Genomic DNA, 25,963 nt, shown 5'->3' on the forward strand with positions numbered 1-25,963 from the left:
CAATCAACTGGTTTTCCTTAGAAAACTTTGAATCAGTTTGACTGTATGATCTGGTGAACGGTAAAATGCCCAGGGATGACATATGTTGTGAATTGGAGCTACATAAATTAACTGAATTGAATCACACCACTCTGTATGGAGTGGGAATTATTGCACAAATGGCATCCCAACGAGACATCTTGGGATTCTGATCACCTGAGAAAGAACCATTCCTTCAAAACTATGCATTCTCCATATCAATCAGCTGGATTTAATTTATATCGTAGCCATTTAAGTGAGTAAAACACCTAAATTCAAAATTGTTATTAGTTCAGGTAGTATTTGGGAATGTAGAGAGAGAGAGAGAGAGAGAGAGGATCTTAGGATCACTGTGGCTTTATGTTTACCCTCATTGTTTATAAAGGGCACATTTTCCAACTTATTTTACACTTCTGTTGTGCAATGAGATAATATGCATGTGAGAGCCCACATAAAAGCAGATCCAGGCCACTCCAGCAGTGGAGTGAGTGGGTATTCCCTAGATGGCGCGTGGGCTCGTGTTTTTGTGTACTTTTTGGTCAGTTACTTTGACTCTAGGGCGGCATCAAGCACGATTCACAGCAACATATGAAAACCACACAAACTGTGTAATCCTTTGTTTACTGACAGCAGTGACGAACTTCCTGGTTTCATTGACATCACGCGCCCCCCCTCCTGTAAACTAATGTGGAGCCCAGAGACTGAGGAAAAATGACGCGGACACGAGTGGGGAAAAGCTGGTTTGCGTAAAAGAAAGAAGGGAAGAGTGAATTGTCAGCGCAGGCTCACAGCACAACGTGGCCGAGGCTGATAAACGAAGAGGGTCGGTGAAGGTTTTTTTTTTTTTTACTTTATGTTTACGCCTACAAGGACACAGGAGCGCAGGCGAGACCGAGCAAAAAAAGAGGACTGGGTGGTGCATTCATTGATTTCTGTTTCTTTTAAACGATTTACTCGCAATCGAGGAAAGCGTTGGATATCATGGCTTGACAAGAGCCGACTCATCACCAGCCGATCAGCTGCAGTGAGAATAAAGGCCTTTTAATCCAGCCTCAGAGCTCCATGACAGCCGCTTCACTGAGGGCTGGAGATGTGCAGAGGAGGAGGCGCTTTGCTCATACATGTTGGAAGAAATGAGACCTTAATGTTGCCACATCGCTGAATTTCCCTCTCGCCTAAATATATCCAGCCTATTGGGGCTCCAGCTCTTCAGTTTTATCTCTACTTCTGCTCAACAGGAAGCTTTTTTTCTCACTTGGAGGAATTTATGGGATCACAAGGTAAGAATCATCATGCTCTGTCCCAGATCTGTTTTTTTTTTTTTTTGGTCACTGTTTTCTTTCTTTCTTTTTATTTTATTATTATTTATTTATCACAGACTTGAGTTCCATTTGTTTACACCTTTTACATCTCAACAGTTGATTCATTGACATCAGCTGCTATCTTTCCCAAACAACCAACTGCTCCTCTTTTATTTATGTCATGCTTTGATGCCCTGCAGACATTTCACCTAAATGTTTTGCTTTTTCAGTCTGAATCTCAACAATTATGAATTCAGTGAACGCAAAGTTATATTTGAGCTAAATAAAGTAATCCCTTTAATGCATATGAAAAGCTCCAACCTGGATTATGCATCTCTGCATTTAGCAGTTTAAAATAAGTGCGAACAGGGCCAGCCAAAAGTTCAACTGGGCCCCAAGGAAAATAAAATTTTTGGGCACCACTTGCAGATGCAGTCAGTTCCAATAAATTAGAATGTATATTCTAATGAGGCATGTTTTTTTTAAAACAGCCTTAAAGCATGCTTTGTCATAATTATTAATAATTTGAATAAGCCCACACATTTTTTGTTTTGTTTTTTGTTCTGATGGAATAGTCTAATTTTAAGTGACCTGTTATTAGCTTAAAGAGAAAACAGCAGGTTTGAGCCTAAAGGCTAATTTATACTTGGAAACTAAGTCGTCCCCGCCCCCTCCGCAGGCGCTCTGCTGCACCTCTCCCAAACTGTAGGTGACCACAGACAGTGCCGCAGACTTGAGGCCTCTGATTGGTCAAATCTACATCCGCTCCACACTATGCTTATTTCCTGTTTGGTACCTTACCAGCTTTTTTTGTTTTTATGACCGCCATTGTGGAAAATGACTCGTAAAGTTGGACCAGCTAGAAGAGCAAGGTGTGCAAGAACGCTAGGACCCTTTTTCCACCTGGATCCCCACTCTTTCTCGTCCCCATGTCCCTCTGTTGTCGGACAAACTTGCTCCCGTATCTAGACCCACAGCTAGTTCCTGATTGTCCCTCTTGCATTGTGGCGTGGAATAACATTCCGAGTTGGTTTTTGAATGAAAATGTACTTATATATCAACTATTTAGGCTTTTTGGGTTGTTTTTGTAAAAAATAAAAGATAGACTTTGTTATCAAAAACAGGCAGTGGCGTAACGTGGGTGAGGCTGCTTAGGTTTGCAGACAGTGGAGAGAAAAGCTCCCTTTTAAGAGGAAGAAACGGCCAGCAGAACCAGACTCAGTGTGAGCGGCCATCTGCTGAGGCTGACTAGGGTTTAAAGACATAGAAGCAGAAAAAAGACATAAATGAAATAAGTTATTTGGAGCTCAGGCCCCGGCAGAAGACTTTGATGCTGTGATTCAGCATTCGCTTTGATGAGTAAACTAGAAAATGATTAGTGTAGTCTTTCCCTGGGCCTGGACACTAGTGGTGGGATAATCCAGAGGGTGAGTAGGACAGAAAAAATCTGAGGATGAGGGAGGAGAGGAGGTGGAGGTGGGTGAAAGGACCCACCTCCCAGAGAGAAACTAGGCCAGGAGCTAAATGAAGGGGATCTTGAACGATAATTGGCTTTGGAGAAGGTGCGGAGTTGGAGCATAAGAAGGGACATCACATGAAACAACTCCTTCAAAACACATGAACGCGCATGCTGTCTGCAGCGCGTCTAGAGCAGCTGAAGCTGCTTTTTTTGTGACAATGCTAAGAAATGAAAGCATTATTGGTAAATGTGCTTTGCTTTGTACTTTAAACTCTAAATAAACTTTTCAAATATGATCCATTAGAAAACACTTGGTTTACATTATGTCAAAAATTGACCTGTATTTGTCTTTTAAGAAGAAAGATTCAAACAAACAAAGGCTTGTAAACAGTCTGTGTTCAATTTATTAAGGTAATAATAATGATATTAAATTTTATTTATAATGCACTTTACATTTGACTTCAAATCTCAAAGTGCTACATTAAAAAAGGGAAAATTAAAACAAGTTTAAAAGACCATAAAATTAAAAACAGAGTAAAAAGACAGTCATTAACCTCTCAAAACCCACCGGTGGATGTTAAATGGGGTAATAACTCAGAATGCATGAAATTCCACCGGTAAAATTTTTACAAATATAGACATGTTAGAAATCCTTGGTAAGCTTAGATTCTTCACAATTCAACCATCAAGTAAATGTTATGGACACAGCGAGCACCAAAGCACAATTAACAGATATAGCAGCATGTCAAAATCTAAACAAACAAAGCAGCCACAACTACATACATTTGAAGGCATCCAGAAGCCGTTTTATAAATCCAATCTTCAATTGTTTATACTCTATTCGCTCATAAGGGTCCACAGATTAAAAGTAATCCAACATATTAGTAATAAAATATTCCATGATGAGAAAATCGGCCCTAACATCCGGTTGTTCAAATCAGAAAGGTTAGCTGGTCATTGCTTATTTTCAGCATCTTGCTAATATTTACTTCTAATACTTATTTTCGTGGTTGTTAGCCAGCAATGTTTGGTATGGTTCTTTACATCGTCTTCTTATCTACAGGACACCAGTGTTTGCACATTTTTATCACGTGATTTGAGGGAGATATAGTCCTCGAAATCTCACTCACGAAATCTCTGGTTCACTTTCTGTCAGCCAGTGACGCGCGTTATGATTAACGTTAAATTCTCTGCTCTTATTGGATAAGACCATGTGGGGTGTTGGACTTTGTAGCCAATGAAATAAGGTTTTGAATGAGACCAAATGTGTGTACTTTATTTAAAGGGAAACCGCATTACAGGCTTGTGTTAGAGAGAAACACAGACACCAGCAGGTGGAGCCATTGCGTTCTGCTCCAAGCTGACACCAAATGTTCAAAGCCCCACAGCTCTGGAACTGTCGTAGCTAGAGATCTGAAATTTTCTGCATTTGTGGTTGACATGATGTAGAACAAAAATAATACAATGAGACCTGCCTTTTCTCAAGAATGTCTTTATTACTGCTGTTCAAATAAGACCTATAATTTCTGAAAAAAATAAATAAAATTGAGTGATGTTTGAACTGATGCAGCTTGGTCTGTGTTCTACTCACCCAATTTTATGTGAGTGGATGAGTAGTAGTAGTAGTACATGTATTGCACATGTAATTTGGGCTTATATTTCCTAACTTATTTGCTTTTCCATTTGTGTATGCAAATAAGGATTACCCAAAATGAGGTGCAGATATTTAATGCTCAGGTTGGATCATATATTTTGTTTAATTTTAAACATTCTTCTTTTTGTTGCCAGCTCTCTCTATTTTGTCTCTTTTGTTTCACATGAATCTTTTGCAGTAAATATTTACAAGTGTTATATATTGAAACAAAAAAAAATTAATCTGTTTTTGTTCTAGATACTACAAGAAAAAAATATTGAAAATTAATGTTTGGTCAATTGATTTAAAATAACTAGTTAATCAAGTTGCAATAGCCCCTTGTTTCAACCACCAACATTTTATTAATAGTTCAACGAGATTATGCCTTGAGTCTGATTTCTAAACATATGAATGAGGTTTTTCAGGCTTTAATGGTGTCATTGTGTTCCTCTGTGCAGTTTCGTCTGATGAGATGAGTGTGCGTGCTGGCCAGGGCAGTGATGAGGTGCTGGTTTCTCAGGCAGTTTGGGATTACCTGGCTGCAGCTGGGCGGCCCTGGCTCATTGACTTCCAGCACAAACAGGGAATGAGCGCTGGCATCATTAGGCGAGGAGAGAGAGGAGGCTGCTGTGCCGTGAAGTTACAGCCAGTGGAAGGCTCAAGGAGCACCAGATCCAGCATGACGGATGGACCCATCTCTAGTGAGACGCGCAAAGCCTTCATTGACTTATGCCGATGTGCCCGTAAAGAAATGAGCAAACAGGAGGGAGGGTCCAAGAGGAAGAGAGCTCTGCTACCTTGCGTTGGAGCCCTGGAGCAGAATGGAGAAGGGAGCCTGCTTCAGGCTCCACCTTCCCAGCCTCGGCGCTCCCAAAGACAGCAGCAAAGGTTCAGGAAGCCTGCTGATGAGGAGGTGTGTGCCATGCTTCATGAAGCCTCCCTGAGGAAAGAAAAGGACTCTGGTATGGGTTCCCACAGTGAAGCAGAGGATAGAAACAGTTGCTCAATTTGCATGGGGGACATAGTGGAGAGGACCACCCTGGAGAAATGCGGCCATTCATTCTGCCGTTCATGCCTGGAGCAAGCTTTTAAGGTGAAGAAAGCCTGTCCCGTGTGCAGACTGGTGTATGGCCAACTGGTTGGGAACCAGCCTGCCAATGGGTCGATGACTGTGGAGCGGGATCCTGATCTGGAGCTTCCTGGCCATGAAGGCCATGGGTGTATCTGCATCATTTACAGTTTTCCTCCTGGAATACAGACGGTAAGTAAAAATGGGTGTGTAGGTAGTCTGACACAAAGTTTCTATGCTTTTAACTAAGTTAAAAGCATTTCAGCCATTTCCCCCGTTATATTATGCATGCTTTTAAATCATCCTGTTGTGGTCTATGTTTAGATGATCTGCATTGCTTTAGTCTATATTTGCCCATTTTATGATTCTTTTAAAATTGTAATTATATTTTTCAATGCACTTTTTTCAGCGATTAATTTTGGGACTTTCTCTTTAAATGTAAATGAGATGTTTACAGCCCATCACCTTCCAGGTTGAAGAGCATTCTACTGCAACCCATTTGGATGTATTCACAGTTTGATAGCAGAGGTGTGAATCAAGAATGAAGCGATGCAGAAACTTTTTTTTTTCTTCCTACAAAATCTATTAAAAGATGTCAATAGTAGGAGAGTTTTCATTCTGACTTAAATTCACAAGTTGGAGTCTGATCAAAAGTGAATTAAATGAGTAAAATCCAAAAAAGGCAAAAATGGACTATCGACAAGACTTTAGTCTAGGAAAGAGGACTAAAATGAGCAACTCATTTAAGTTTAAGATTTAAGTGAAAAATAAATCAGAAAAATGCAATCCCAAAAGACAACTCTGTGTTTTACTACATGACAAATTTTAATTCTTTAGCATCAGCTGAGAAAACTTCGGCAATTCACAGTAGTAACAGCAATAGTTTAACCCCAGCTACAATTCAGATATCTTTTAGAATATAAATACTTCCTCAAAAGGAAAAACAGATTTCCTTAAGACTTCAAATAAGCTCATTCCTCCCCAAAGTGTTTCAAATGTCTGTGTGTTTTGTTTCTAAATCTCACCGCATATTTAAACAAAAAACAATTATCATGGGTTCATAATGACAGTGAAGATTCTTGAACATGTCTTTTTGTTTTAACAATACCCCCAACATAGTTAATCAGTTAACTAATGTAGTGCCAAGAACATCATTGGATGGTATTCGGATAATTTTGTGATTCTGTTCCCAAAACAAAAATTGCAAAAAGAAAAACTGCAAAGCTGTTTGTGTAATATTGTTATTTAAACGCACAGTAAGGGTATATATTTAAGGAATTAAAATTTAGTTTAGCAGCTCTAACATAAGTGCAGAGCATGATGCTGCTGCTATCAATAGGCAGGAAGTAATATCTACATTTCAAAAATAAATAAATTTTACCAGGCATTTCAAAGAGGATTGGATGCCTGGGGGACGGTTTAATGACTTGTGTGAGTTAATGCACCCAACAGCCGGACCTTCAACGTTCACTACAAAAATATTGTAAAAGGAAAAAAAAAACATGGTGAATTTGCTGGATTGTTAAGTCCATGACCTTGTTTAGCAGCTCCCAAGCAAAAACTTTCTTGTAATAGATAATAAAATGTCATAGAGAATTGAGAAAACTTAATGGACTACACATATATGTCCCAAACAGCATATATACGGTATATTTTTGGACTTTGAAACCCCAGGTACACAATACAATCTATTTAAGATGTAAAACTTAAATCAACTTAACTCAAATAACCTTAAATCAAAGGTGCAGCCCTTAAGTTTTATTGTAAAACCCATTGTGACATAAACTCCTATACTAGCACCACAGAATTTGGCAAACTTCAAACATCTCTGTTTAATATTCAGTGATGTTTAAGATGTTTTTTTTTTATACAGTTTTCTTTTTAAAGCAAAACAAAGGTTTTTGTTGTGTACTATTGATATTGTTTTCCTTGCCATATTGTGTTATCTAACACAATATTGCAACACTGTGTCAGAAAAAAACACACTATTACATTAAGTTTCACTGTAAACATTTAATCTAAACAACACACACCAACAAGTTAGAGAACATCGTTTCAATTGGAGAATCTGTTCTTCTCTTACAGAAAGTCTAATTTATTTCATTGTTTTGGACTTTCCCAACCATAAGAATGTCTGCAGGGTTACTAAGCTTTAAATATTATTGATGTTTACAATGTTCCCGCTCCTAGAAATCCCCCCTGAAGAAATGGAAAGCCCCCGTGCATGATGTGCTGTAATATTTACTGGCCTGAGTGGAAACCTAAATATATAAAAGAGAAGTTAAAGAGAGGATATATAGACTTGAAAACCCAGGTAAAAAGATCTCAGTGACAACAGTTATCAGTCACTTTGCAGATTAAAATTTTGTGATAATCCCTCATGGGTTCGACTTTATGGAGCACTTTATGATTCACATCATACTAGTCTATCTGGTGAGAGCAGGAAGCTGTGTTTGCATTGAGAATCAAATGATTAACTTGAGTACATGTATTAAATTAACTTTTAGCATTTCCTCTTTTGTCTATAATATTCTAATGGCTGTTATCCAACTACATTCAATAGTAAAAGTATGGCTAATAAAAGTGTAGCTAGGATCAATATTGGTGAATGCTAAAACAGGCAGATAGGGAAAAAGGGTGAAGCTTGCATATTCTTTGTTGAATTCTTACTACTTACGTTTTTTTTAAATAATGCATTTGGATGTGAAGTAAGAAAGTAAGAAAACAACTGATCTGATAGTTTCACAGTCTTCTGAGGGACAGAGTAACGACTTTGTTACTCCGTAGACCCCATCCATGCTTAATGAGGCTACTGTATAGACGTCGAATGCATGGATTTAAAATACTTGACCTCTTCATAATACTTTTCACCCACAGCTTGATCACCCAAACCCTGGTGTTCGATACCCAGGAACGGACCGCGTGGCCTACCTCCCCGACAGCCCTGAAGGGAACCGTGTGCTGGGCCTGCTGCGTCGGGCCTTCGAACAGCGCCTTATCTTCACCATCGGTACCTCCATGACGACAGGCCTGCAAAATGTCATCACCTGGAATGACATTCACCACAAGACATCTATATTCGGCGGGCCGCGCTGGTATGTACGAGTTTGCAGGTTTATGAAGATTATTTGCTTATATCAGAGGTTTAATATCAGAAGAGTTAGTTACCACTTTTTGTTGCCAGTCGGGCTAAAAAATATCATTAGCCACTTGTTTTTTCTCTTGTATACAGCTTTGGCTACCCAGACCCCACATATTTGGTGCGAGTAACAGAGGAGCTCAGAGAAAAAGGTATTACTGCGGACTGACGACGTGAGACCGAGAAGGACTTTGGACGTTTTTCTTGGGAATCTCCTCATTGTGGATTTGACCAAGCAGCAGGTTTTGCTATGGAACTTTTGTCACTTTAAATGTGGCTGAAGGTTTAAAAAAACAAAACAAAAAAAAAACACCTCATCAGACGGATGTCCATTGCTGCAGAAGAATCCCTATCACCTCCACTGCCTGTTCTGCTTTGATCATTTTTCTTGGCAGTTCAGCTTATTTAGTGCTACATGTAGAAGAAAATACTCTAAATGCAGTGAAAATCCTCAAACTGTCACTGCTGGCCCAAGGCCTCACTTCTATTGCACTTATTTAGCGGCTTGTCAAGTTTATGGTACAACATATTATTTCGATCATTTAAGTTTTGTTAGTTTAAGTATAATTATGTTCTTTATTTTTTATTTCCCTTCTATGGGTATTATTTAGGTCTTAAAAGCACACGTTTTGTTGTGTTTCTCTAAATTGTTTGTTGAACATGTTAGAGTGTTATTAATTACCTGTTGTAATGATTGTACCTGGTTCATAGCAGAAGAGCACTGCTTCTAGCAACAGATTTAAATATTCTGATGTTATTGCAATCTTAAGCACTCACAGGCACTTTGGTATTTTCCTTTTTAGTGAAATAGAAGTAATGGAGATTTTCTTCCTCTCACTGCAGGATGTTTGAGGTCAACAGGTTTATGCCACCATCGGCTGTTGGCAGGCAACGTATTTATTCAGTGTGATCTTTATCTCGAGATGTACTCCGTACTTAAAATAAGAGGAATGTTAAATGATGTCTCATTGCAGCGCCGTTTGGTATGCATTGGAACTTCCCGCTGGTTTTCTTCCAGTCGTCAGTCCTGTTTTTTCCAAGATGTCTTCTAGTCATTTGCCCCATTACCTCACTATGTTGGAAACATTCTCTGAATTAGCAGATTAATGATGATGTCAACTTTGAAGGGCATATAGATCACTTTAACCAAATCTAAGGCACAAAAGCTCTTTAAATATCTATGCTTTCATTCCTTTCAAACTAGATGATTTTTTCCTATTAGATTGTTCTTTTCAATATGAGTTAACTATGTAAATTTCTTAATGTTTAACCAACAATTGGGGAGTTTAGAGATTAATTTGATTGGAGGCGAGTCACTGATCTCAGTTTGTTGTGCCTTCTTTATATTCTTTTTTGACTCAAGAAATAATCAGCCATGAGGGTGTCTGAAAATGTTGGAATTGTTTGGGTGCATTTTAAGCGCCATTTGATCATATAAAAGCATCTAGCTTTTAGGAGAAAAGAAACAACTCAGTTTATAAGATTTCTAAGCTTATCGGGTCCAAAACATTACCTTTCCTCTATATGATGTCTGCCTATACTTAATGGAGAACTAGAACTTTCGTTTGCAAAATCCAGCAGACTTTCGTGGCTGAAACTGATTTAAACACATCCTCACATCAAATGCTTTTTCTAATCCCACCCCCACCCCCTTTGCATTTTAGTTAAGGGACCAATCAAGATATTTGTTGGACAAAGGATTGTAGTTTATCAAGGCTACTGTGCAAATCTTTCTATGCATAACCTAACTGAAGAGAAGAGAAGAGTTGGATGGCTGGACTCCAGTTCCTGCAAATCGAATGTTACGGGAAAAAAAAAAATCAGTTCTGCTTTTCTAATTATGTTAATTTGTACTTTGTTGATGTTCAGAATTATGTGCTCCACATTTTAATACTTGAATAAAAAGTTATGTTTGGGTTTGTCAAGGATGTTCAATATGGGTCCTAAAATAAAGTGTGTATGTTTGATGCTGCAGAGTCCCAAGAAAGTGATGATTCATTGGGAAGTATTACAGCTAAGGTACTTTAGAAGAATTCCCTCTACTTCAATACAGATATAGTTAGAATCCTTGAAAGGTAGTTTTCATAGAGCTTACTATATAATCTAGTTTTCATGTTTCAGATGTCGATCAGTAGTTTCTCATGGGCTATCACAAAAATGGCAGAGCTACTAACCCACTAAAGAACAATGCTTATTTAATGAAAAGATGCAGAAAACGATCAGGTATTTGCTTTACACTTCTGTCTGCCTGGTCATTTAGAGACTTAGAAGCAGCTTAGCAGGTTTTGCTCAGCTATTCATATGCCTCACTGCTTCTCCAGGTTGGATTTGGAACTGGTTTGGATATGATGAGCATTGCACCTTGAAGAAAATTCCTGGATAATAGTGTGCTGCAGTATTGAGAGAGAAATGTTGATAAAAACGAAACCATATATTAAAAGAGTAGAAGTGTTGATAGAAAAAAATGAACAAACGAAACGAAATTCCCCAACAAATGGAGTTTCTGGGGAAGGAGAAATCATGAGGAGCTGATCAGCCAATCTGAAACAAGCTTTAGAAACGGTATGACAATATCTCATTACACGACAAAGAAATTATTATTTTTTTCAAGAATTTATTAGAATGGAAACAAAATATCAGTAAGCTAACTGATTATGAAATACTATTTCTTAAATAAGGGAGTTATCACATCCAGTTTAAACATCTAATTATTTTATTAAATAAAAGACTTGCACGCCAGACTTCAACACAATATTTAACATTACAAGTAACTACTAAACTACTGCTATGACTTTTGGAATCGTCATAAAATTAAAATTTACATAAGATAAATTTTGTGTCCTGCATTTACCGTAAGATAATCAGCTAATGTAATCTTTCTGCTTTGCCGTTACAAAACACATACACACACTTCGCCCTGAGGAAACCTGTGAAAGGGCAAAGATTTTCTTACTACACTAGTTTTGAAAATAACTATTTTTTTAATTTATTTTTCTTGACCCAGATGACTTGGTCAATTATAGACCTATATTCAATCATTATTTCTTATCTAAAATTTAGAGCTCTGAAGCCAGAGTTTCAGTCTGGCTTTAGAGCTCACCATAACACTGAAACAGCTCTGGTGAAAGTCACTAATGATATCCTCATGGCCTCGGATAATGGACTTGTATCTGTGCTTGTCCTGTTGGATCTCAGTGCTGCATTTGATACAGGTGATCATAATATTATTTTAAAACGACTTGAATATTTTGTAGGAATTAAAGGAACAGCACTAGACCGGTTTAAATGTTATCTCTCTGATAGATTTCAATTTGTTCATCTTAATAACAAATCTTTCTCATGCTCCAGGGTTACTTGGGGAGTACCACAGGGATCACTGCTAGCACCAATTCTATTTACTATGTATATGCTCCCAATCTGTAGAATTGTTAGACAGCATGGGATTAATTTCCACTGTTATGCTGATGATACTATGTCTATGAATCCAGATAAAATTAACCCATTACTTAGATTACAGGCATGTCTTGAAGACACAAAAATCTGGATGACTCTTAACTTTCTCCTTCTGAATGCAGACAGAACAGAAATTATAGTCTTTGGACAAGTCTTTGAAAAATATGCTGTCCTAAACTATAATAAGCCCCTTCATTTGGATGGGATTAAACTGATTTCAGATGATAAAGTAAAGAATCTTGGAGTTATTTTTGATCAGGACCTGTCATTTAAATCCCATATCAAAGAGATTTCTAGAATTTCCTTCTTTCATCTGTGAAATATTGCAAAAATTAGAAATCTCCTGTCCAGGGCTGATGCTGAGAAACTAGTCCATGCATTTGTTACATCAAGGTTGGACTATTGTAATTCTTTATTATCAGGAAGTCCACTAACTGTTGTTAAAAACCTTCAGCTTTTAAAATTAAAAGAGAGATCTTATCTCTCCTATCCTAGCTTCTCTATATTGGCTTCCTGTTAAAAACAGAAAACAATTTAAAATCCTCCTTCTCACATATTAAGCCTTAAATGGCCAAGCTCCATCTTATATCAGATATCTGATTGTTCCTAACAGAGCACTTCGCTCTCAATCTGCAGGTTTACTAGTGGTTCCTAGAATTTCTAAAAGCAGAATGGGAGGCAGATCTTTTAGTTATCAGGCTCCTCTCCTGTGGAACCAACTACCAGTTTTAGTCTGTGAGGCAGACATCCTGTCTACTTTTTAAGGTAGGCTTAAAACTTTCCTTTTTGATAAAGGCTATAGTTAGAGTGGCTCAGGTTATCCTGAGCTATCTCTATAGTTATGCTGCTATAAGCTTAGACGGCTTAAAGACATAGGGACATATAACCCTTTTCATCATTCTGCTTCATTCTCTCTCTATTCTCCCACTCTGCAGAATCTGTTGGTTCAACCTCTAACATTCTGCTTCTGACTTTTTTCTCAGAATTCTGACTTTAATCTCAGAATTCTGACTTTTTTCTCAGAATTCTAATTTTAATCTCAGAATTATGAATGAATTCTGACAGCTAACAAACATGTTAGCATCAAGCCGTTGCCATGTCTGTTTTAAAGGCTAAACTAGCTCTCTTGTTTTAATCACCTTCTGCCCTTCCATTAATTAAATAGCATCTTTGTGTTAAATAGCCTAATTCCATAATTTTCCACCAATGTGTTACTGGCCCTCCTAAACAACTCACATCTTTGTCAGTGAAGCTGACTGCTCCCACATCTCATCCTTCATGGTGCCCATCTACATTAAGATCCAAAATTCTGAGATTAAAGTCAGATTTCTGAGATTAAATCAGAAATCTGTGATTAAAGTCAAAATTCTGATTTTTTTTTTCTCATATTATACTGAAATAAAATATAAAAATCAGTTAACTTTTTAAAAAAAACATTTCAGCGGCCCTAATCCTCTTCCGTAGGATACAGATACCATTTCTTTATTGCAGATAGTAAAAATAAACATGGACAAGAAAGTAAAGTCAGATTAACAAAAAAAATCCAACCAATCAGAAACGAGCTTCTCATCCATTTCCGATCACATGACCTGTGCTTCAGCCAGTAAAAATGAATTACACACCCATTCCTCTACGTCACAGGTCTGAAGCATATGACCCCATAGGAAGTATCAGGAAGCAGGCCCACTGAATGTAAAACATGGAAAACCGGGCAAACAACACCCTGTCCGACGAAAGTGCGGTGAACTGCCCCATTTGCTTGGAGAAGATTCAGAGAAGGAAAACTCTTAGCTGTCAGCACTCTTTTTGCTCGGTGTGCATCGACTCTGTTTTCAGGCTTAAGCCCGCATGTCCGCTATGCAACACCTTCCACGGAGTTTACATGGGGACCCAGCCAGACGGTGTGATGGAGGTGACCAAAAGCATCATGAAGCTGCCAGGCTTCGACAACTGCGGCTCTATCGTCATTCATTACATTTTTCCAGCTGGGGTACAAGGGGTAAGAATGGTGGCTTCCTCAGACTGTGTCAACTGATATGTTGCTCATTGTTTGGAACTCATAATTGTCCACAAGGGGGCAGTGTTTCATTCATAGGATAGAGTCCCTTTTAGAATCTAGCAAAAGCTTTCTCTTTTTAAAAGCTTTCTCTTTGCTTTGCCTCTGGCTTAAAAATGGGTATTTTACTACTTTACAGGGCTAAGATTATAAAATAGATCAATAAAATAGCATAATGAAAAACATCTGTTATAAAAACAAGCTGTGCACTGTGTTCAATTGAAGGTTGAAAATCAGCCTAAATTTAAACATTGATAAAAATGAGGTAGTCATTGTATCAGAAACAGAAGTGGGTAGTAACAGGGGCGGATTAAGGAAATTTGGGGCCCCAGGCAAAAAAAGGCATGGGGCCCCCTGAATTGAAAAGACAACACATAAAACAGACCCATTATACAGATACAGAATTTCATGTTAAATTGTATGATTTATAAATAACTTTTTTTTCTTTTCTTTCTTTCTTTTTTTTTTTATTGCTAGATGGGTCCGAAAAGTCTCTAAAGATAGAGACAAAAGCCTAAGTTGCTAAAACTGCTCTTTGCACCTTTTGTTTTTAAATGGTTTGCTGCTGTCTGTTTGGACCTTTCTGAACATGTACACCAAATGGACAAACCCAGCATTTTATAAGCATTCTGATGGTATTTTAGAGAAAGGATTTTTGCCAAAAAGATAATTAATGTGCACAAATGAGTAATAGCTATATTAACCATACATGTATTAGGAGGTCTATGGGGACCCCAGGAACTTGGGGCCCTAGGCAACTGCCTAGTTTTGCCTAATAGTAGATCCACCCCTGGTAGTAACTAGTTACATTTACTCAGTTAAATTCTCTTGAGTAACTTAAAAAAAATCATAGTTTTTAGGAATAGTTTTACAGTGTTGCACTTTTGACTTTTTAATTAGAAATATGATAAAGTATCGCTACTCTAACTTGAGTAAAATATCTGGTTACTCTACTCCATCATTTGTGAGTAACTTCACTTAATGAAAACAAGCTTCTAAACAAATATGCACCATTCAGAAAAACTCTTTATTCTTTTTTTGTACTCATGGCTTATTGGTTCAATGTTATTTACAATAACAATAAACAGTATTCTGTAATTAACCTATTTTTACATACCGCTACTGTTGTTTTTGCAAATTATATAAATAAAAAACAGTATTTTGAACAGTGTTCATTCACCTCACATTTTTATTGTGTAATTTCTGTAGGTTATATGTTTATTTTTATCTTATTCTTTGAAACCCCAGTATTTGTTTATTACTTAATTTAGTTTAATTTTACATCATTTAGTAAAGCATTTTTGGATTTATCTACCTCTTCTGAGGCTTTTCTTTTCTTCTCATACAATTTGTAGACACTTTTTTTCTTATGGCCCTCTGTCATTTTCAAAGAACTGTGGTGAATAAGTTGAGCTTCAGTGACTGAAATTGTAGCTCACCAAAGATATATGTCTGAAAGTGCACATGCGCAGAAAAAGATAGCTAATGGGATAAGCACGTAGAACGGCCTTATGAAACATATCACCAGAATGATGGACAATTAGGAGGACCACTTGTTTAGATGATCCACCCGGATATAAAAGATCGTCCTCTATACCTTTAAATCATTTATTATTATCATGGGTAGTAAGTAGATCAGTTACTTAGTGCTTGAGTAGCCTTTTAACCAAATACTGTTAGTTGAGTATTTTATTAAAAGGATGCTCTTTACTTTTTACTGTAGTACGCGTGCCGTGCAGAAAATAATCTGATGAATAATGATGCATTCAAAGTGTGTATGAAAAATAAAACTCAGGGAAATGGATGCAGTTGGCTTAATGTCATCATGTAAATTTGTACTCGATGGTTGCAGTCGAGTCTTTTTAACTATTCTGTGTGGGAAAACTCGGGATACATCGAGTATATTCAATATATTGCCCACCCCTACCTCCAGCCCATTTCAGCACAAGCTGCACTTTGTTTAAATGCTACATGCAATCCACGGACGTCTGTTCTTATGTTACATTTTTCATTATATTCTAAGTATGCTAATCATTTTCTTTCATTGCATGTCATTAACTTACAGCAGGTGAAAATAAGTATTGAACAAAGCACCATTTTTCTCAGTAATTCTAGTTCTAGAGGTGCTATTGACATGACATTTTCACCAGATGTCAGTAGAAATCTATGCAATCCACACATACAAAGAAATCAAACCATAGATGTCCTGAAATGTAGTCATGTGTAATAAAGTGAAACGGCACAGGGAAAAAGTATTGAACACACTTACTGAAATTTACTTAATGCTTTTTGCAGGAGGTTTTGTGGGCAATAACAGCTTCAAGATGCCTCCTGTATGGCAAAATTAGTCTCTTGCATTGCTCAGGTGTGATTTTGGCCCGTTCTTCCACACAAACAGTCTTCAACTCCTGAAGGGCTCGTGGGCCTCTTCTATAAACTCGGATCTTTAGTTCTTTCCATGGGTTTTCTATTGCATTCGAGTCAGGTGATTGGCTAAACCACTCTAGCAGCTTTATTTTCTTCCTCTGAAACCAATTGATAGTTTCTTTGGCTGTGTGTTGTGGGTCATTGTTTTGCTGAAATGTCCATCCACCTTTATCTCCTTCATCGTGGCAGCAGATTTTTTATCAAGAATATCTTTCAACATTTTTAATTCATCCTTCCTTTATTTATTTGAAGTTTGCCGGTATCACATGCTGTAAAACAGACCCACGCCATGATGTTCTGATCTCTAAACTTCACTGTTGGTTTGGTGTATTTGGGGTGATGTGCAGTGCCATATGACCTCCAAACATGATGTGTATTATGGCATCCAAATAGTTCAACGTAGGTCTAATTTGACCAGACTATATTCTCCCAGCATTTCACAGGCTTGTCTAAATGTTGTTAAGCACCTTCAAACTAGATTCAACATGCATTTTATTCAGAAATGGATAAAATGGTCTTGTGTGGTGAGTGTGCATACAGCCCATGGCAGTTGAGTGCATTACTTATTGTTTTTTTGGAAACAATTTTACCTGCTAATTCCAGATCTTTCTGAAGCACTACACAAGTGATCTTTGGCTCTTAGATAACTCGTCTGATCGTTCTTTTCATTCCCCTGCCAAAAATCTTGTGAGGACCACCTGTTCGTGGTCAGTTTATGATGAAATTATGTTCTTTCCACTTTTGGATCATGGCCCCAACATTGCTCAATGCAACATTCAGAAGTTTAGAAATCCTTCTGTAACCAATGCCATAATTTATTGCAACAATAAAGTTGCGAAGGTCTTGAGAAAGCTCTTTACTTTTACCCATCGTGAGATGTTTCTCGTGAGAGACGCCTTTTATAGTCCATCATTTGGGACTGCACCAGCTGATATTAATTTGCACTGACAAAAGGCAGGATTGCTTTTGCACCTCACTTTTTTCACATGTTCAATAATTTTCCCTTGTGCCATTTCAGATTATTACACATAACTTCGTTTCTGGTCGTCTTTGGTTTGATTTCTTTGCATGAATGGTTAGCAACATCGGGTGAAAATCACGTCAATAGCATCTCTAGAAATACATTTAATGAGAAAAATGTTGGCATGTTCAATACTTATTTTACCCACTGCGTGTCTATGTATTATATATCTATTTAGAGCTGTTTCTCTCAAGCCTCTTTCCCACTGAAAATAGCGGGTTAACCTGTCTTTTTCAAACAGGGATCGACAAGGGCTCCCTTCTCAGTTGCAAAAAAAAAACATTGTCTAACCCTAGCTGGCAAGCTGCGTGTTCTGTCTCCCTGCTACGTTGGCGTTGATGATGTCACCACTGCGACAGAAATTAAGAACGTAAAGAATGGAGACCAACATGTAAGGAAGCCAGGCCGTAGTGAGTCTTCTTTATAGTTTCGTTCTTTTGTCCCTCCGATTCCCTCCCACCAGCGCTGCGCCATGTTTATCAAATGTAAACAGAGGTTTTTTTTGGGCCTTGTTAGATCATACATGGCTGACGCAGTGTCTTTATGCCCGTGCATTGTGTTCAGTGGTGTCACGTAATTTAGTTAGTCAACCTGGCCGTGGTGTTCCCACAGCATGCTGATCAAAGCCGAGGCGATTTTAACATGGGTCGCTTGCCATGTCTTTCGATACCAGGTAGACACGCCTCAGTAAGTTGCTCCCACTGCCACTAAAAGTTGATTGTTCCCAGGTTTAAACTGTTTTTTCTGCCCGTGTGAAAGGGGTATCAGAAAACTATCATCATGGCGACATAACTTTTGATTCAGCTATGGGGACATACAGACCAGATCAGGTTGTTAACCTTCTACCTGCTACTAACCCAGGTTTATGTGTGTTAGGGGAACACATACACCTAAAGAGAGAGAGCAATCAGTACACACCATGAACACGTTTCTTCCCTCTGGGTGATATACACCATAAGCTTCTTGCTAATGCAGCTAATTCTTTAAGCATGCGTGTGTATTTTGTAGTTGACTTTAGCTCTTAGCTTCTATCTGACATTTAATCGCACTACTTCCTGCTCACTCTTGTTTCTTCCATCAACACTTTTGAAAAAAGTCATCATCTTCATGTCACACCAGCTTTGGTGACCAAAGCCGCCTCAACAACCCACCACCTCTATGGAATTGGCTAACACCTTGCCTTTACTTTTTCTCTGGATTGCTTGAATTGTGTAATTGACAGATTAAAGCTAGAAATGATGAAATCGTTGGCCACTCCAGAGATTATCTGAAATAATGGGTTGGTTTAAAAGTACCTTCATTCATGCAGACTAAGTACTTTTATCTTTCTAAGCAATGCTGACTTTTTTAAAACATTATGTGGTTAGTTGGGGAATTTCAATCAAACAAATATAAAGAAACGCCAAAGTTGCCGACTTTTGTGTATCCAAAGTTCCTGATAAGGTGAAAGGTTCATGGATTCTTTGCATAAAGGCCAACGTCATACACTGCTGTTAAAAGGTGGGGACATTGGCTTAGGACTACTGAGGCAGATGAATCACTCTACTGCTGCACTCAAACATATTACCTGAAACTACATCGTAGGAAACAAAAAATGCATATCATCCCCCCCATCCTGATGTAGACAGACAAAGAATTGTTCTTTGGAAGAAAAAAATCTTCTTTACTTCCTTACATATAAGAATAATTGATGGGACCAAGGTTGCACCAGGCGTAAAAACTGTACATATGTGGGTAAGTCGTATCAACTCAATTTGATGACCGCTTAATAAGAGAATACTGGAAAGGACACCAACATCTGAAAATATATTGGATATGGAAATAATTTCTCTGAATGTATATGGGTTGTAAAAAATTTTCTCAAGCTCAAAAATTTGTTTTGTTCTAATATTGATTTGTTTTATTTGCTTTGTTTCAGAAAGGTATAAAACAGCTTGTTGGGGGAAAAAAAGGGTGAGGGCAACATTTAATTTCTCCTTGGGATCCATAAAATAATTTTGAATGGAATTGAAACTCCGTCACAGTGTATTTCCACTGGAATAAACATGATATAATTCTTTGTTTATTCCTCCATTCAGAAATGGTATGTTCAAACTTCAGAGGTCATTGGGCAATAGGAAGTACACTGTTAACAGCCATTATTAGTCATTACAGGTAACATGCAAGTAGGAACAGGACAGACGACTGCATTTAGACTCTGCAGTTAAAACAAATTCATATTTTTGGAGGCACACTTCTTCTAGAACAAGAAAGCTTCACCTTTAAAGAGTCCAGACCAAAATCCAATGGCTTTTACCCCCCCATTCAAAGATCAAATCATTTCATAATTTAAGCACTGCATTTCACTAGCCGTTCCATCATAATTCAGTAACATGCTTTTCTTTTAGCGGCTTTTACTACTCATTTTATTCCTGGAATCCATTGTATTTGTCAAAAAATAAAAAAATAAAAAAGTATGTTACGGTTTGTTTCTCTGATGAAGAGGATGAAAATAGAGTTAATTGGCTTTGGTTCTGATGAGACAAACTGTTGTCTTTCTTCCAGCCTGAACACCCAAACCCGGGAGTGAGGTACAGCGGCACCTCCCGTGTTGCCTACCTGCCAGACTGCACAGAGGGACAGAAAGTCCTGAGGCTGCTGAGGAAAGCGTTCGACAGGAAACTCACGTTTACCATCGGACGGTCGGCCACCACAGGACTCAACAACGTCATCACCTGGAACGACATTCACCATAAGACCAACATAGATGGAGGCCCACAGCAGTAGGTGCCCCTTATTTTGATTGCAGACTGATATCTGTATAAAACAGTCACTCTGGAAACTTACTTAAACTTACTGGGATTATTACCTATTGCTACTAAACTGACTAATGGTCAGTATAAACAGAAGAACTAATATCTGATTAAGCAATATAAGGCCACGGATTTTCATGTTCAGTGTTATAATGGTCAAAGGTTTTATTGCTTCAGGTTTTATGGTGCCAGTGTTCATGAATTCTTGGTTGATATAAACGCTATATATAAAGACAGCTGAGTGCAAAATTCAGAAAGCTAAATAAAACCACATTTTAAAAACAGCAGATGAAGCATCATTTCAGTACTCTTAACAGTTAGCTCAGTGAGGAAGTTTGGACATTACAGGGAGCCTTGTTTCCAATGGAACATTTTTGTGTCTCTCTTTTCAGGGCAGAGTAGGGCTTTTCAGGTCCAGATAATCTGGATTCTTAAAGTTTTAATCTTCTCAGGCAGTGAGAGCCCTCCACACTTCTTCAGACCATCTTCTTGATTCAGGGTCTTTAATGCACACCACTATTTTTATCTAATGGTTTATTTCTTTATATTGCTGTCTTAGACTCGAAATTGTTACCTCAAATGAATCACTTACTGGGTAATGGCTCTCCATCAAACCCCTTCATAGTTCAGAATACTGCTGCCAGTATCAGTAAGTTTTACCCAAATAATTGATCAAACCATGTGGAACCCAAAGGAGAAAACTTCAGTTATTTTGAAGGATGCTTTCCAAGAGAGTCCAGCAAATACCAAGAGCAGTTCCTAATAAGGAGTCTGCTAAGGCATTGGGGTTCCAACACTGCAGAGCTAGCTAAAGAAGGGCACCCGGTGTGATTTATTATTATTATTTTTTTTATATATATACCTGAGCAGAGGACTTTTAAAAATGGCCTGTTTGTGAAAAGAGGAGCCGCAAAGTTGCATGTTATTCAGAAAAAATGTGAAAACAGCTTAATATTCCTAGATATAAATAGAAATATCTACCCTGAGCCCTGTTACACTGATAGGGAACCATCTCGAGAGCATTAATGTGTGGGGTTCCCTCTGGGATGAAGACTGCTTTCGTCAGCATGATGTAGATATTTATCTCAAAGCAAATGGTATCGGTAAGTGCCTCAGGGAACAAAATGTTAAAAATTTTGACTGTATTGGTTAAAAACTCTCCAGACCTTAGATCAAATGAAAACCAATAGCTGGTTCTTTAATTTTACTTAATGTGTTTTTAACTAACAAAAGCAAAGCATTGTTGTGAAAAAAAACATTTCTGGTCTTAAGTGTTGATCAGCACTGAATAAGGAACTGTGGTTTCTCTGGTGCATCAGTGAAGCTATGTTTGGCACATTTAACAAGTCTGGTTAGGTGGGAAGCTATAGCTTTTAGACCAGAGGTCTTCAACAGGGGGTCCGCGACCCCTAGGGGTCCACGGAGGTTCTGCATGGGGGTCGTGAAACTTTTGGTTGATTAGTCTTTTTTTTTTTTATATTCCCCCCTGCAGTTTTTTCCACTAATTGAAATTTCTTTAAATCCACATTAACATGAATTCGACACACTGTAGTAAACAGATAAATGGAGGCAGAAGATGTCTTTCAGTCATCAATGCACACATTAGCGACACACAGGAGCTCTTTCAAGCTGGGCACCGTTTTATTCACAACACCTGTCCCATCAACCAGGAATCAGAAATACTTTAATAATCCCAGGGTGAAATTACTCCATCTTTAATAGAGTGACTATAGGACCACTTCAATATAACACAATTTCATACAATATATGTAATTAGGGGGTCCCTGCTCCATCTCGCCATCAGTTTGGGGGTCCTTGGCCTGGAAAAAGTTGAAAACCCCTGTTTTAGACAATAAGAATATAGCTATGTGTTTATTAAGTTCAGATACATGTATTTCAGTGTTACATTAACTATGAGGTGGATTTTCTGCAGCCCTAGAACTCCGAAAACCACTAAGATGTTGTCTCATCTCTATCCTTATTGTCTTCATCTTCTACAGCTTTGGCTATCCAGATCCAGGGTATCTGTTCAGGGTTCAAGAAGAGCTTCGACTCAAAGGCTTAACAGAAGATGACTAATGTTGGAAGCCATCTTTTAGACGGCCTTATTGCTACTCCTGATAACATTTCCAGTTGCAAGCCTGATCTTTTTCTCAGAAATGTTCACAACTGACATTTGTAAGAATTTTTTTTTTTTATATAAGTTTGCTAAAACCGAGGTAAAAGTTTTCCTAATTATTTTCTTCTGCTTTACTTTTGCATAATCTCCTTAAAGCCAAAAAAACAGGAGAAGTTTGTTGATTTGATTTCATATCTGTTTTTTTAGTGTCTTTTATAAAAAAAAAAAACATTCGGTACCATCCGCATGTATTGGCACTTTAGGTAAAGATTTGCTAAAACAGTTTAAAATAAATAGATTTTATGTTACATTATAATGAAACCTGCTTCTGTTTTGTTTTAAGATGTTTACTTGTAGCCATTTACTGACTAGAGGATCAACACCTCATTCTAGCTTTAATAGCAGGCTTTGTTGTCTTTTTCATTTTGAAGAGTAATCCCAGACGCTTTTATTTATTTAATAAATGGTAAATGGCCAGTAGGCAATGCAGGTGAAGTGTCTTGCCCAAGAACACAATGACACTGAAAGCCGGAGCCGAGGCTTGAACCAACAATTCTCCAGTGATAATATATAAATGGAGAGTTATGGTTAGGCAAATATCTTTGGCAGTAAGATGTTAAATATACCTTTTGATACTGTTTAATGTTGTTTTTTTTTGTTTTTTTTGCCAATCAGTCTTGCACATCCAAAGCCTTTAAGATGTCATAAATGTGTTGCTCTTTTCCAGCTCCCTCATTCTAAGTAGTTGGCAGACATCTTTCATTAATAGTATACATGAGCATAACATTTCCTGAAAAATATATTAAGCTAGATATAAATATTATTAAAAAATGTTTTTTGTTAAAAATATACCTTAATATTTCCAATAAATATATGTATAAATAAAAGATTAGCGAATGGCATTGCATGAGTGTTGGCTAATAAATGTTTATGCATTTAGCAAAAGTAAATCTTTTGAATTCTTTTTCAATTATGAGCATCAGTAGCATTTGTGCCTTATGCAATATTTGATAAATTAGTGCCTTAAGAAATATGAATCAAAAGAATGATTCATTTGTTTTGAAATCACCATCTGTGCCTCTGTGCAGCTTAGGTACAGTTGGAAACTTTTTTTTTTTTATACCCTGCCTGCATTACTATTCTGGGTCACTAGATGGTGGTGTAATCCTGATAAAAAGCTGTTAGATACTGTTTTCATCATGTGAAGCCCAGCTTTCTCAAAGATTCCTGTCCAGTTATTAGGTCGGTCATTGAGACAGGGGGAAGTTGCTTTTTGTTTTTTTGTAATATGATGACGTTTGTAGTTGGTTCCTACCTTTGCTGCCTGATGGTTGAAAGCAGAATGTGATGCTGTTGTTCTCTAAATATGAGAAGACCACATTTTTCTTGTATTAATTCTGTTCTGAATATATATATTTTTTTTGCAGCAGCTGAATGCATATAATGTACGGTGTTATGAAAATGTCTTTGTAAATATTGATCTTTTTCATGATTTGTCTCATCATTCAGTGTATTTTATCATTCTTTTATGCAATAGAACAACACAAAATAGCAGATAACTGAAGTAGAATGTTGATGATAGATGGTGTAAACATCTTTTGGGAGTGTACCATGTAGAGTGTATACTAAACATTAAATAGTATATTCCTATCTCAGTTTTAATTCTTTGTAAATCACATTTTACTTCAGCTGGAACTGTAATTCTGCTAGGATATCGCTCTACCAGCTTGCCACTTTAACAGATTGTTCTTATTTGGAAATATAGTTCAAACACGGAACTTAAAAAAAAAAAAAAAGTGCAATAATTTTTTAAGTTGAGCACAGATTGTCAGCTGGGTTTAGGTCTGGACTTTGGGCCACTAACAAATAAATTCTTTGAGCTAAACGGTGTCAAACTGCTTTGATTGTGTGTTTATGGATTTTGTTCTTGGGGACAGTGAACCATTAACTCACAGGTTTCAGCCCATCCATCTTTCCGTGCATGAAGCGCAATTTGTTTTCCTGTTTATGTTGTTGAAAAATATCTCCACAATATGATGGTTCCATCAATGTTTGCATTAGTGGGGATGTTGTCTTTGTAGGTAGGTTAAAAAGAAATCATCTATATTTGCTGTATAACCTATGTGGCTCATGACAACCTTTAATGGGATTTATTTGGCTGTAATTTCCTCTTTTTTAAATGTTTTACTCTGGCAGCTTTTTAAAAGCTGGATTTGTGTAATGCAATATTAGGGGCTATGGAATTAAAAGATTCTTCCTCCTGCGCTGTACAGCTCTGCAGCTCCTTCAGAGTAAAGATCAAACTGCTGTGGTTCACAGTCTTATTACAGCTGTTCTTAAACAACCTCTGAGGCCCTTACAGAACAGCTGGATTTACAGTATGCACAGGTTTACAGACAGATGGCTTCTACCTGTTCAGTGTAAAGGTTGCTTAATGAACAAATTAGTTTTGGGGCTTTAAATAGTAAAATATTTGGATAAATGGTATGCTTTTTTTTTTAACCTATCACATAAAACCAAAATGAAACCCAAATCTCCTAATTCATCCCGTCATCAACAACCAAGACACTAAGATAACTCCTTAGATAGAGTTGGAGATTATAGGCCACCCCATAGCGAGCTGTCCACAGTTCTTTATTCAGTGGCCTAATGGAAAGCCAAAGTTCAAAAACTGAAGAAAACAGATAACAGCGTCAACCTTGATTCAGTTCTCAATGTGTGCACATATGAAGTAGCAAAGTTGGTCAGCAGCATGTCTATCTGATGGTAATTATGTGGCCTGTAGGATATGGGGGCATCTGTTAACCTCTAATCAAAGCAGGTTCCATCTGCCACCCCACCCTCCGTCGCCCCTCTTTCTGCAGTAGGCTACTTGCTAATAATAATAATAATCTTTCAGGTGTGTATTTGAATTCTTTGTGTTTGAAAGACCTCTAACATTTGAACTTTACATGAAAATGCAACTTAATTGTAGAAGCTAATACATTTATAAAATGTATTTAACCTCAAACATCTTCCATTAGTGAAGCAGACTGTGTGACGAAAAGAAGAATCTAGAGAAAGTAGCACAGAGTAGAAGTGAAATATGTCGGAAATTACTTTCACTTCATTGAACCTAACCTACATTTGAACATGAAGTACTTCTTGTAAATTTTTCTGGCGGGTTTCTATTTGAAGATATCTCTCTGATTCAATGCCCTCAGGGATTAAAATACACATGCACATTTTGTTTTAAATTTCAAAGGACCAGGGTTGGCTTCTCTTTTGGGTTTAGGATTTTAATGATCTGCACACAAAACAAGATTACGACACATTCAGTCTTAGTTCAGCATTCTGCATGCGGGTCCAAAAGTTAGGCTCTGGTCTCATCAGAGCAGACCAAAATTTTCCACATGCCTGTAGTGCCTCCTTTGGTTGGAGACAAAATGCAAACATTTTTTCAGCTTTTCAGTTGCCTTCGTGAGTCCATAGGTGTC

The 25,963-nt window shown here is 37.5% G+C and overlaps 2 protein-coding genes across 2 annotated transcripts; both read left to right on the top strand.

The window, feature by feature from the left end:
• The first annotated feature begins 695 nt into the window (after positions 1-695).
• LOC107095145 (probable E3 ubiquitin-protein ligase DTX3) lies at positions 696-10,121 on the top strand. The gene is made up of 4 exons (XM_015391122.1): positions 696-1,298; positions 4,870-5,672; positions 8,358-8,575; positions 8,713-10,121. Exons 1-4 carry the CDS (start codon positions 1,286-1,288, stop codon positions 8,786-8,788), a joined length of 1,110 nt encoding a protein of 369 aa, XP_015246608.1. The 5' UTR covers positions 696-1,285; the 3' UTR covers positions 8,789-10,121.
• A 3,604-nt stretch (positions 10,122-13,725) lies between these two features.
• Positions 13,726-24,436, top strand: LOC107095150 (probable E3 ubiquitin-protein ligase DTX3). The gene is made up of 3 exons (XM_015391127.1): positions 13,726-14,071; positions 20,121-20,338; positions 22,369-24,436. The coding sequence occupies exons 1-3, from the start codon at positions 13,772-13,774 to the stop codon at positions 22,445-22,447; spliced, it is 597 nt and encodes a 198-aa protein (XP_015246613.1). The 5' UTR covers positions 13,726-13,771; the 3' UTR covers positions 22,448-24,436.
• Positions 24,437-25,963: the final 1,527 nt, after the last annotated feature.

The sequence above is a fragment of the Cyprinodon variegatus genome, unplaced genomic scaffold (assembly GCF_000732505.1).
Source record: "Cyprinodon variegatus isolate N-32 unplaced genomic scaffold, C_variegatus-1.0 Scaffold526, whole genome shotgun sequence".
NCBI classification, from domain to species: Eukaryota; Metazoa; Chordata; class Actinopteri; order Cyprinodontiformes; family Cyprinodontidae; genus Cyprinodon; species Cyprinodon variegatus.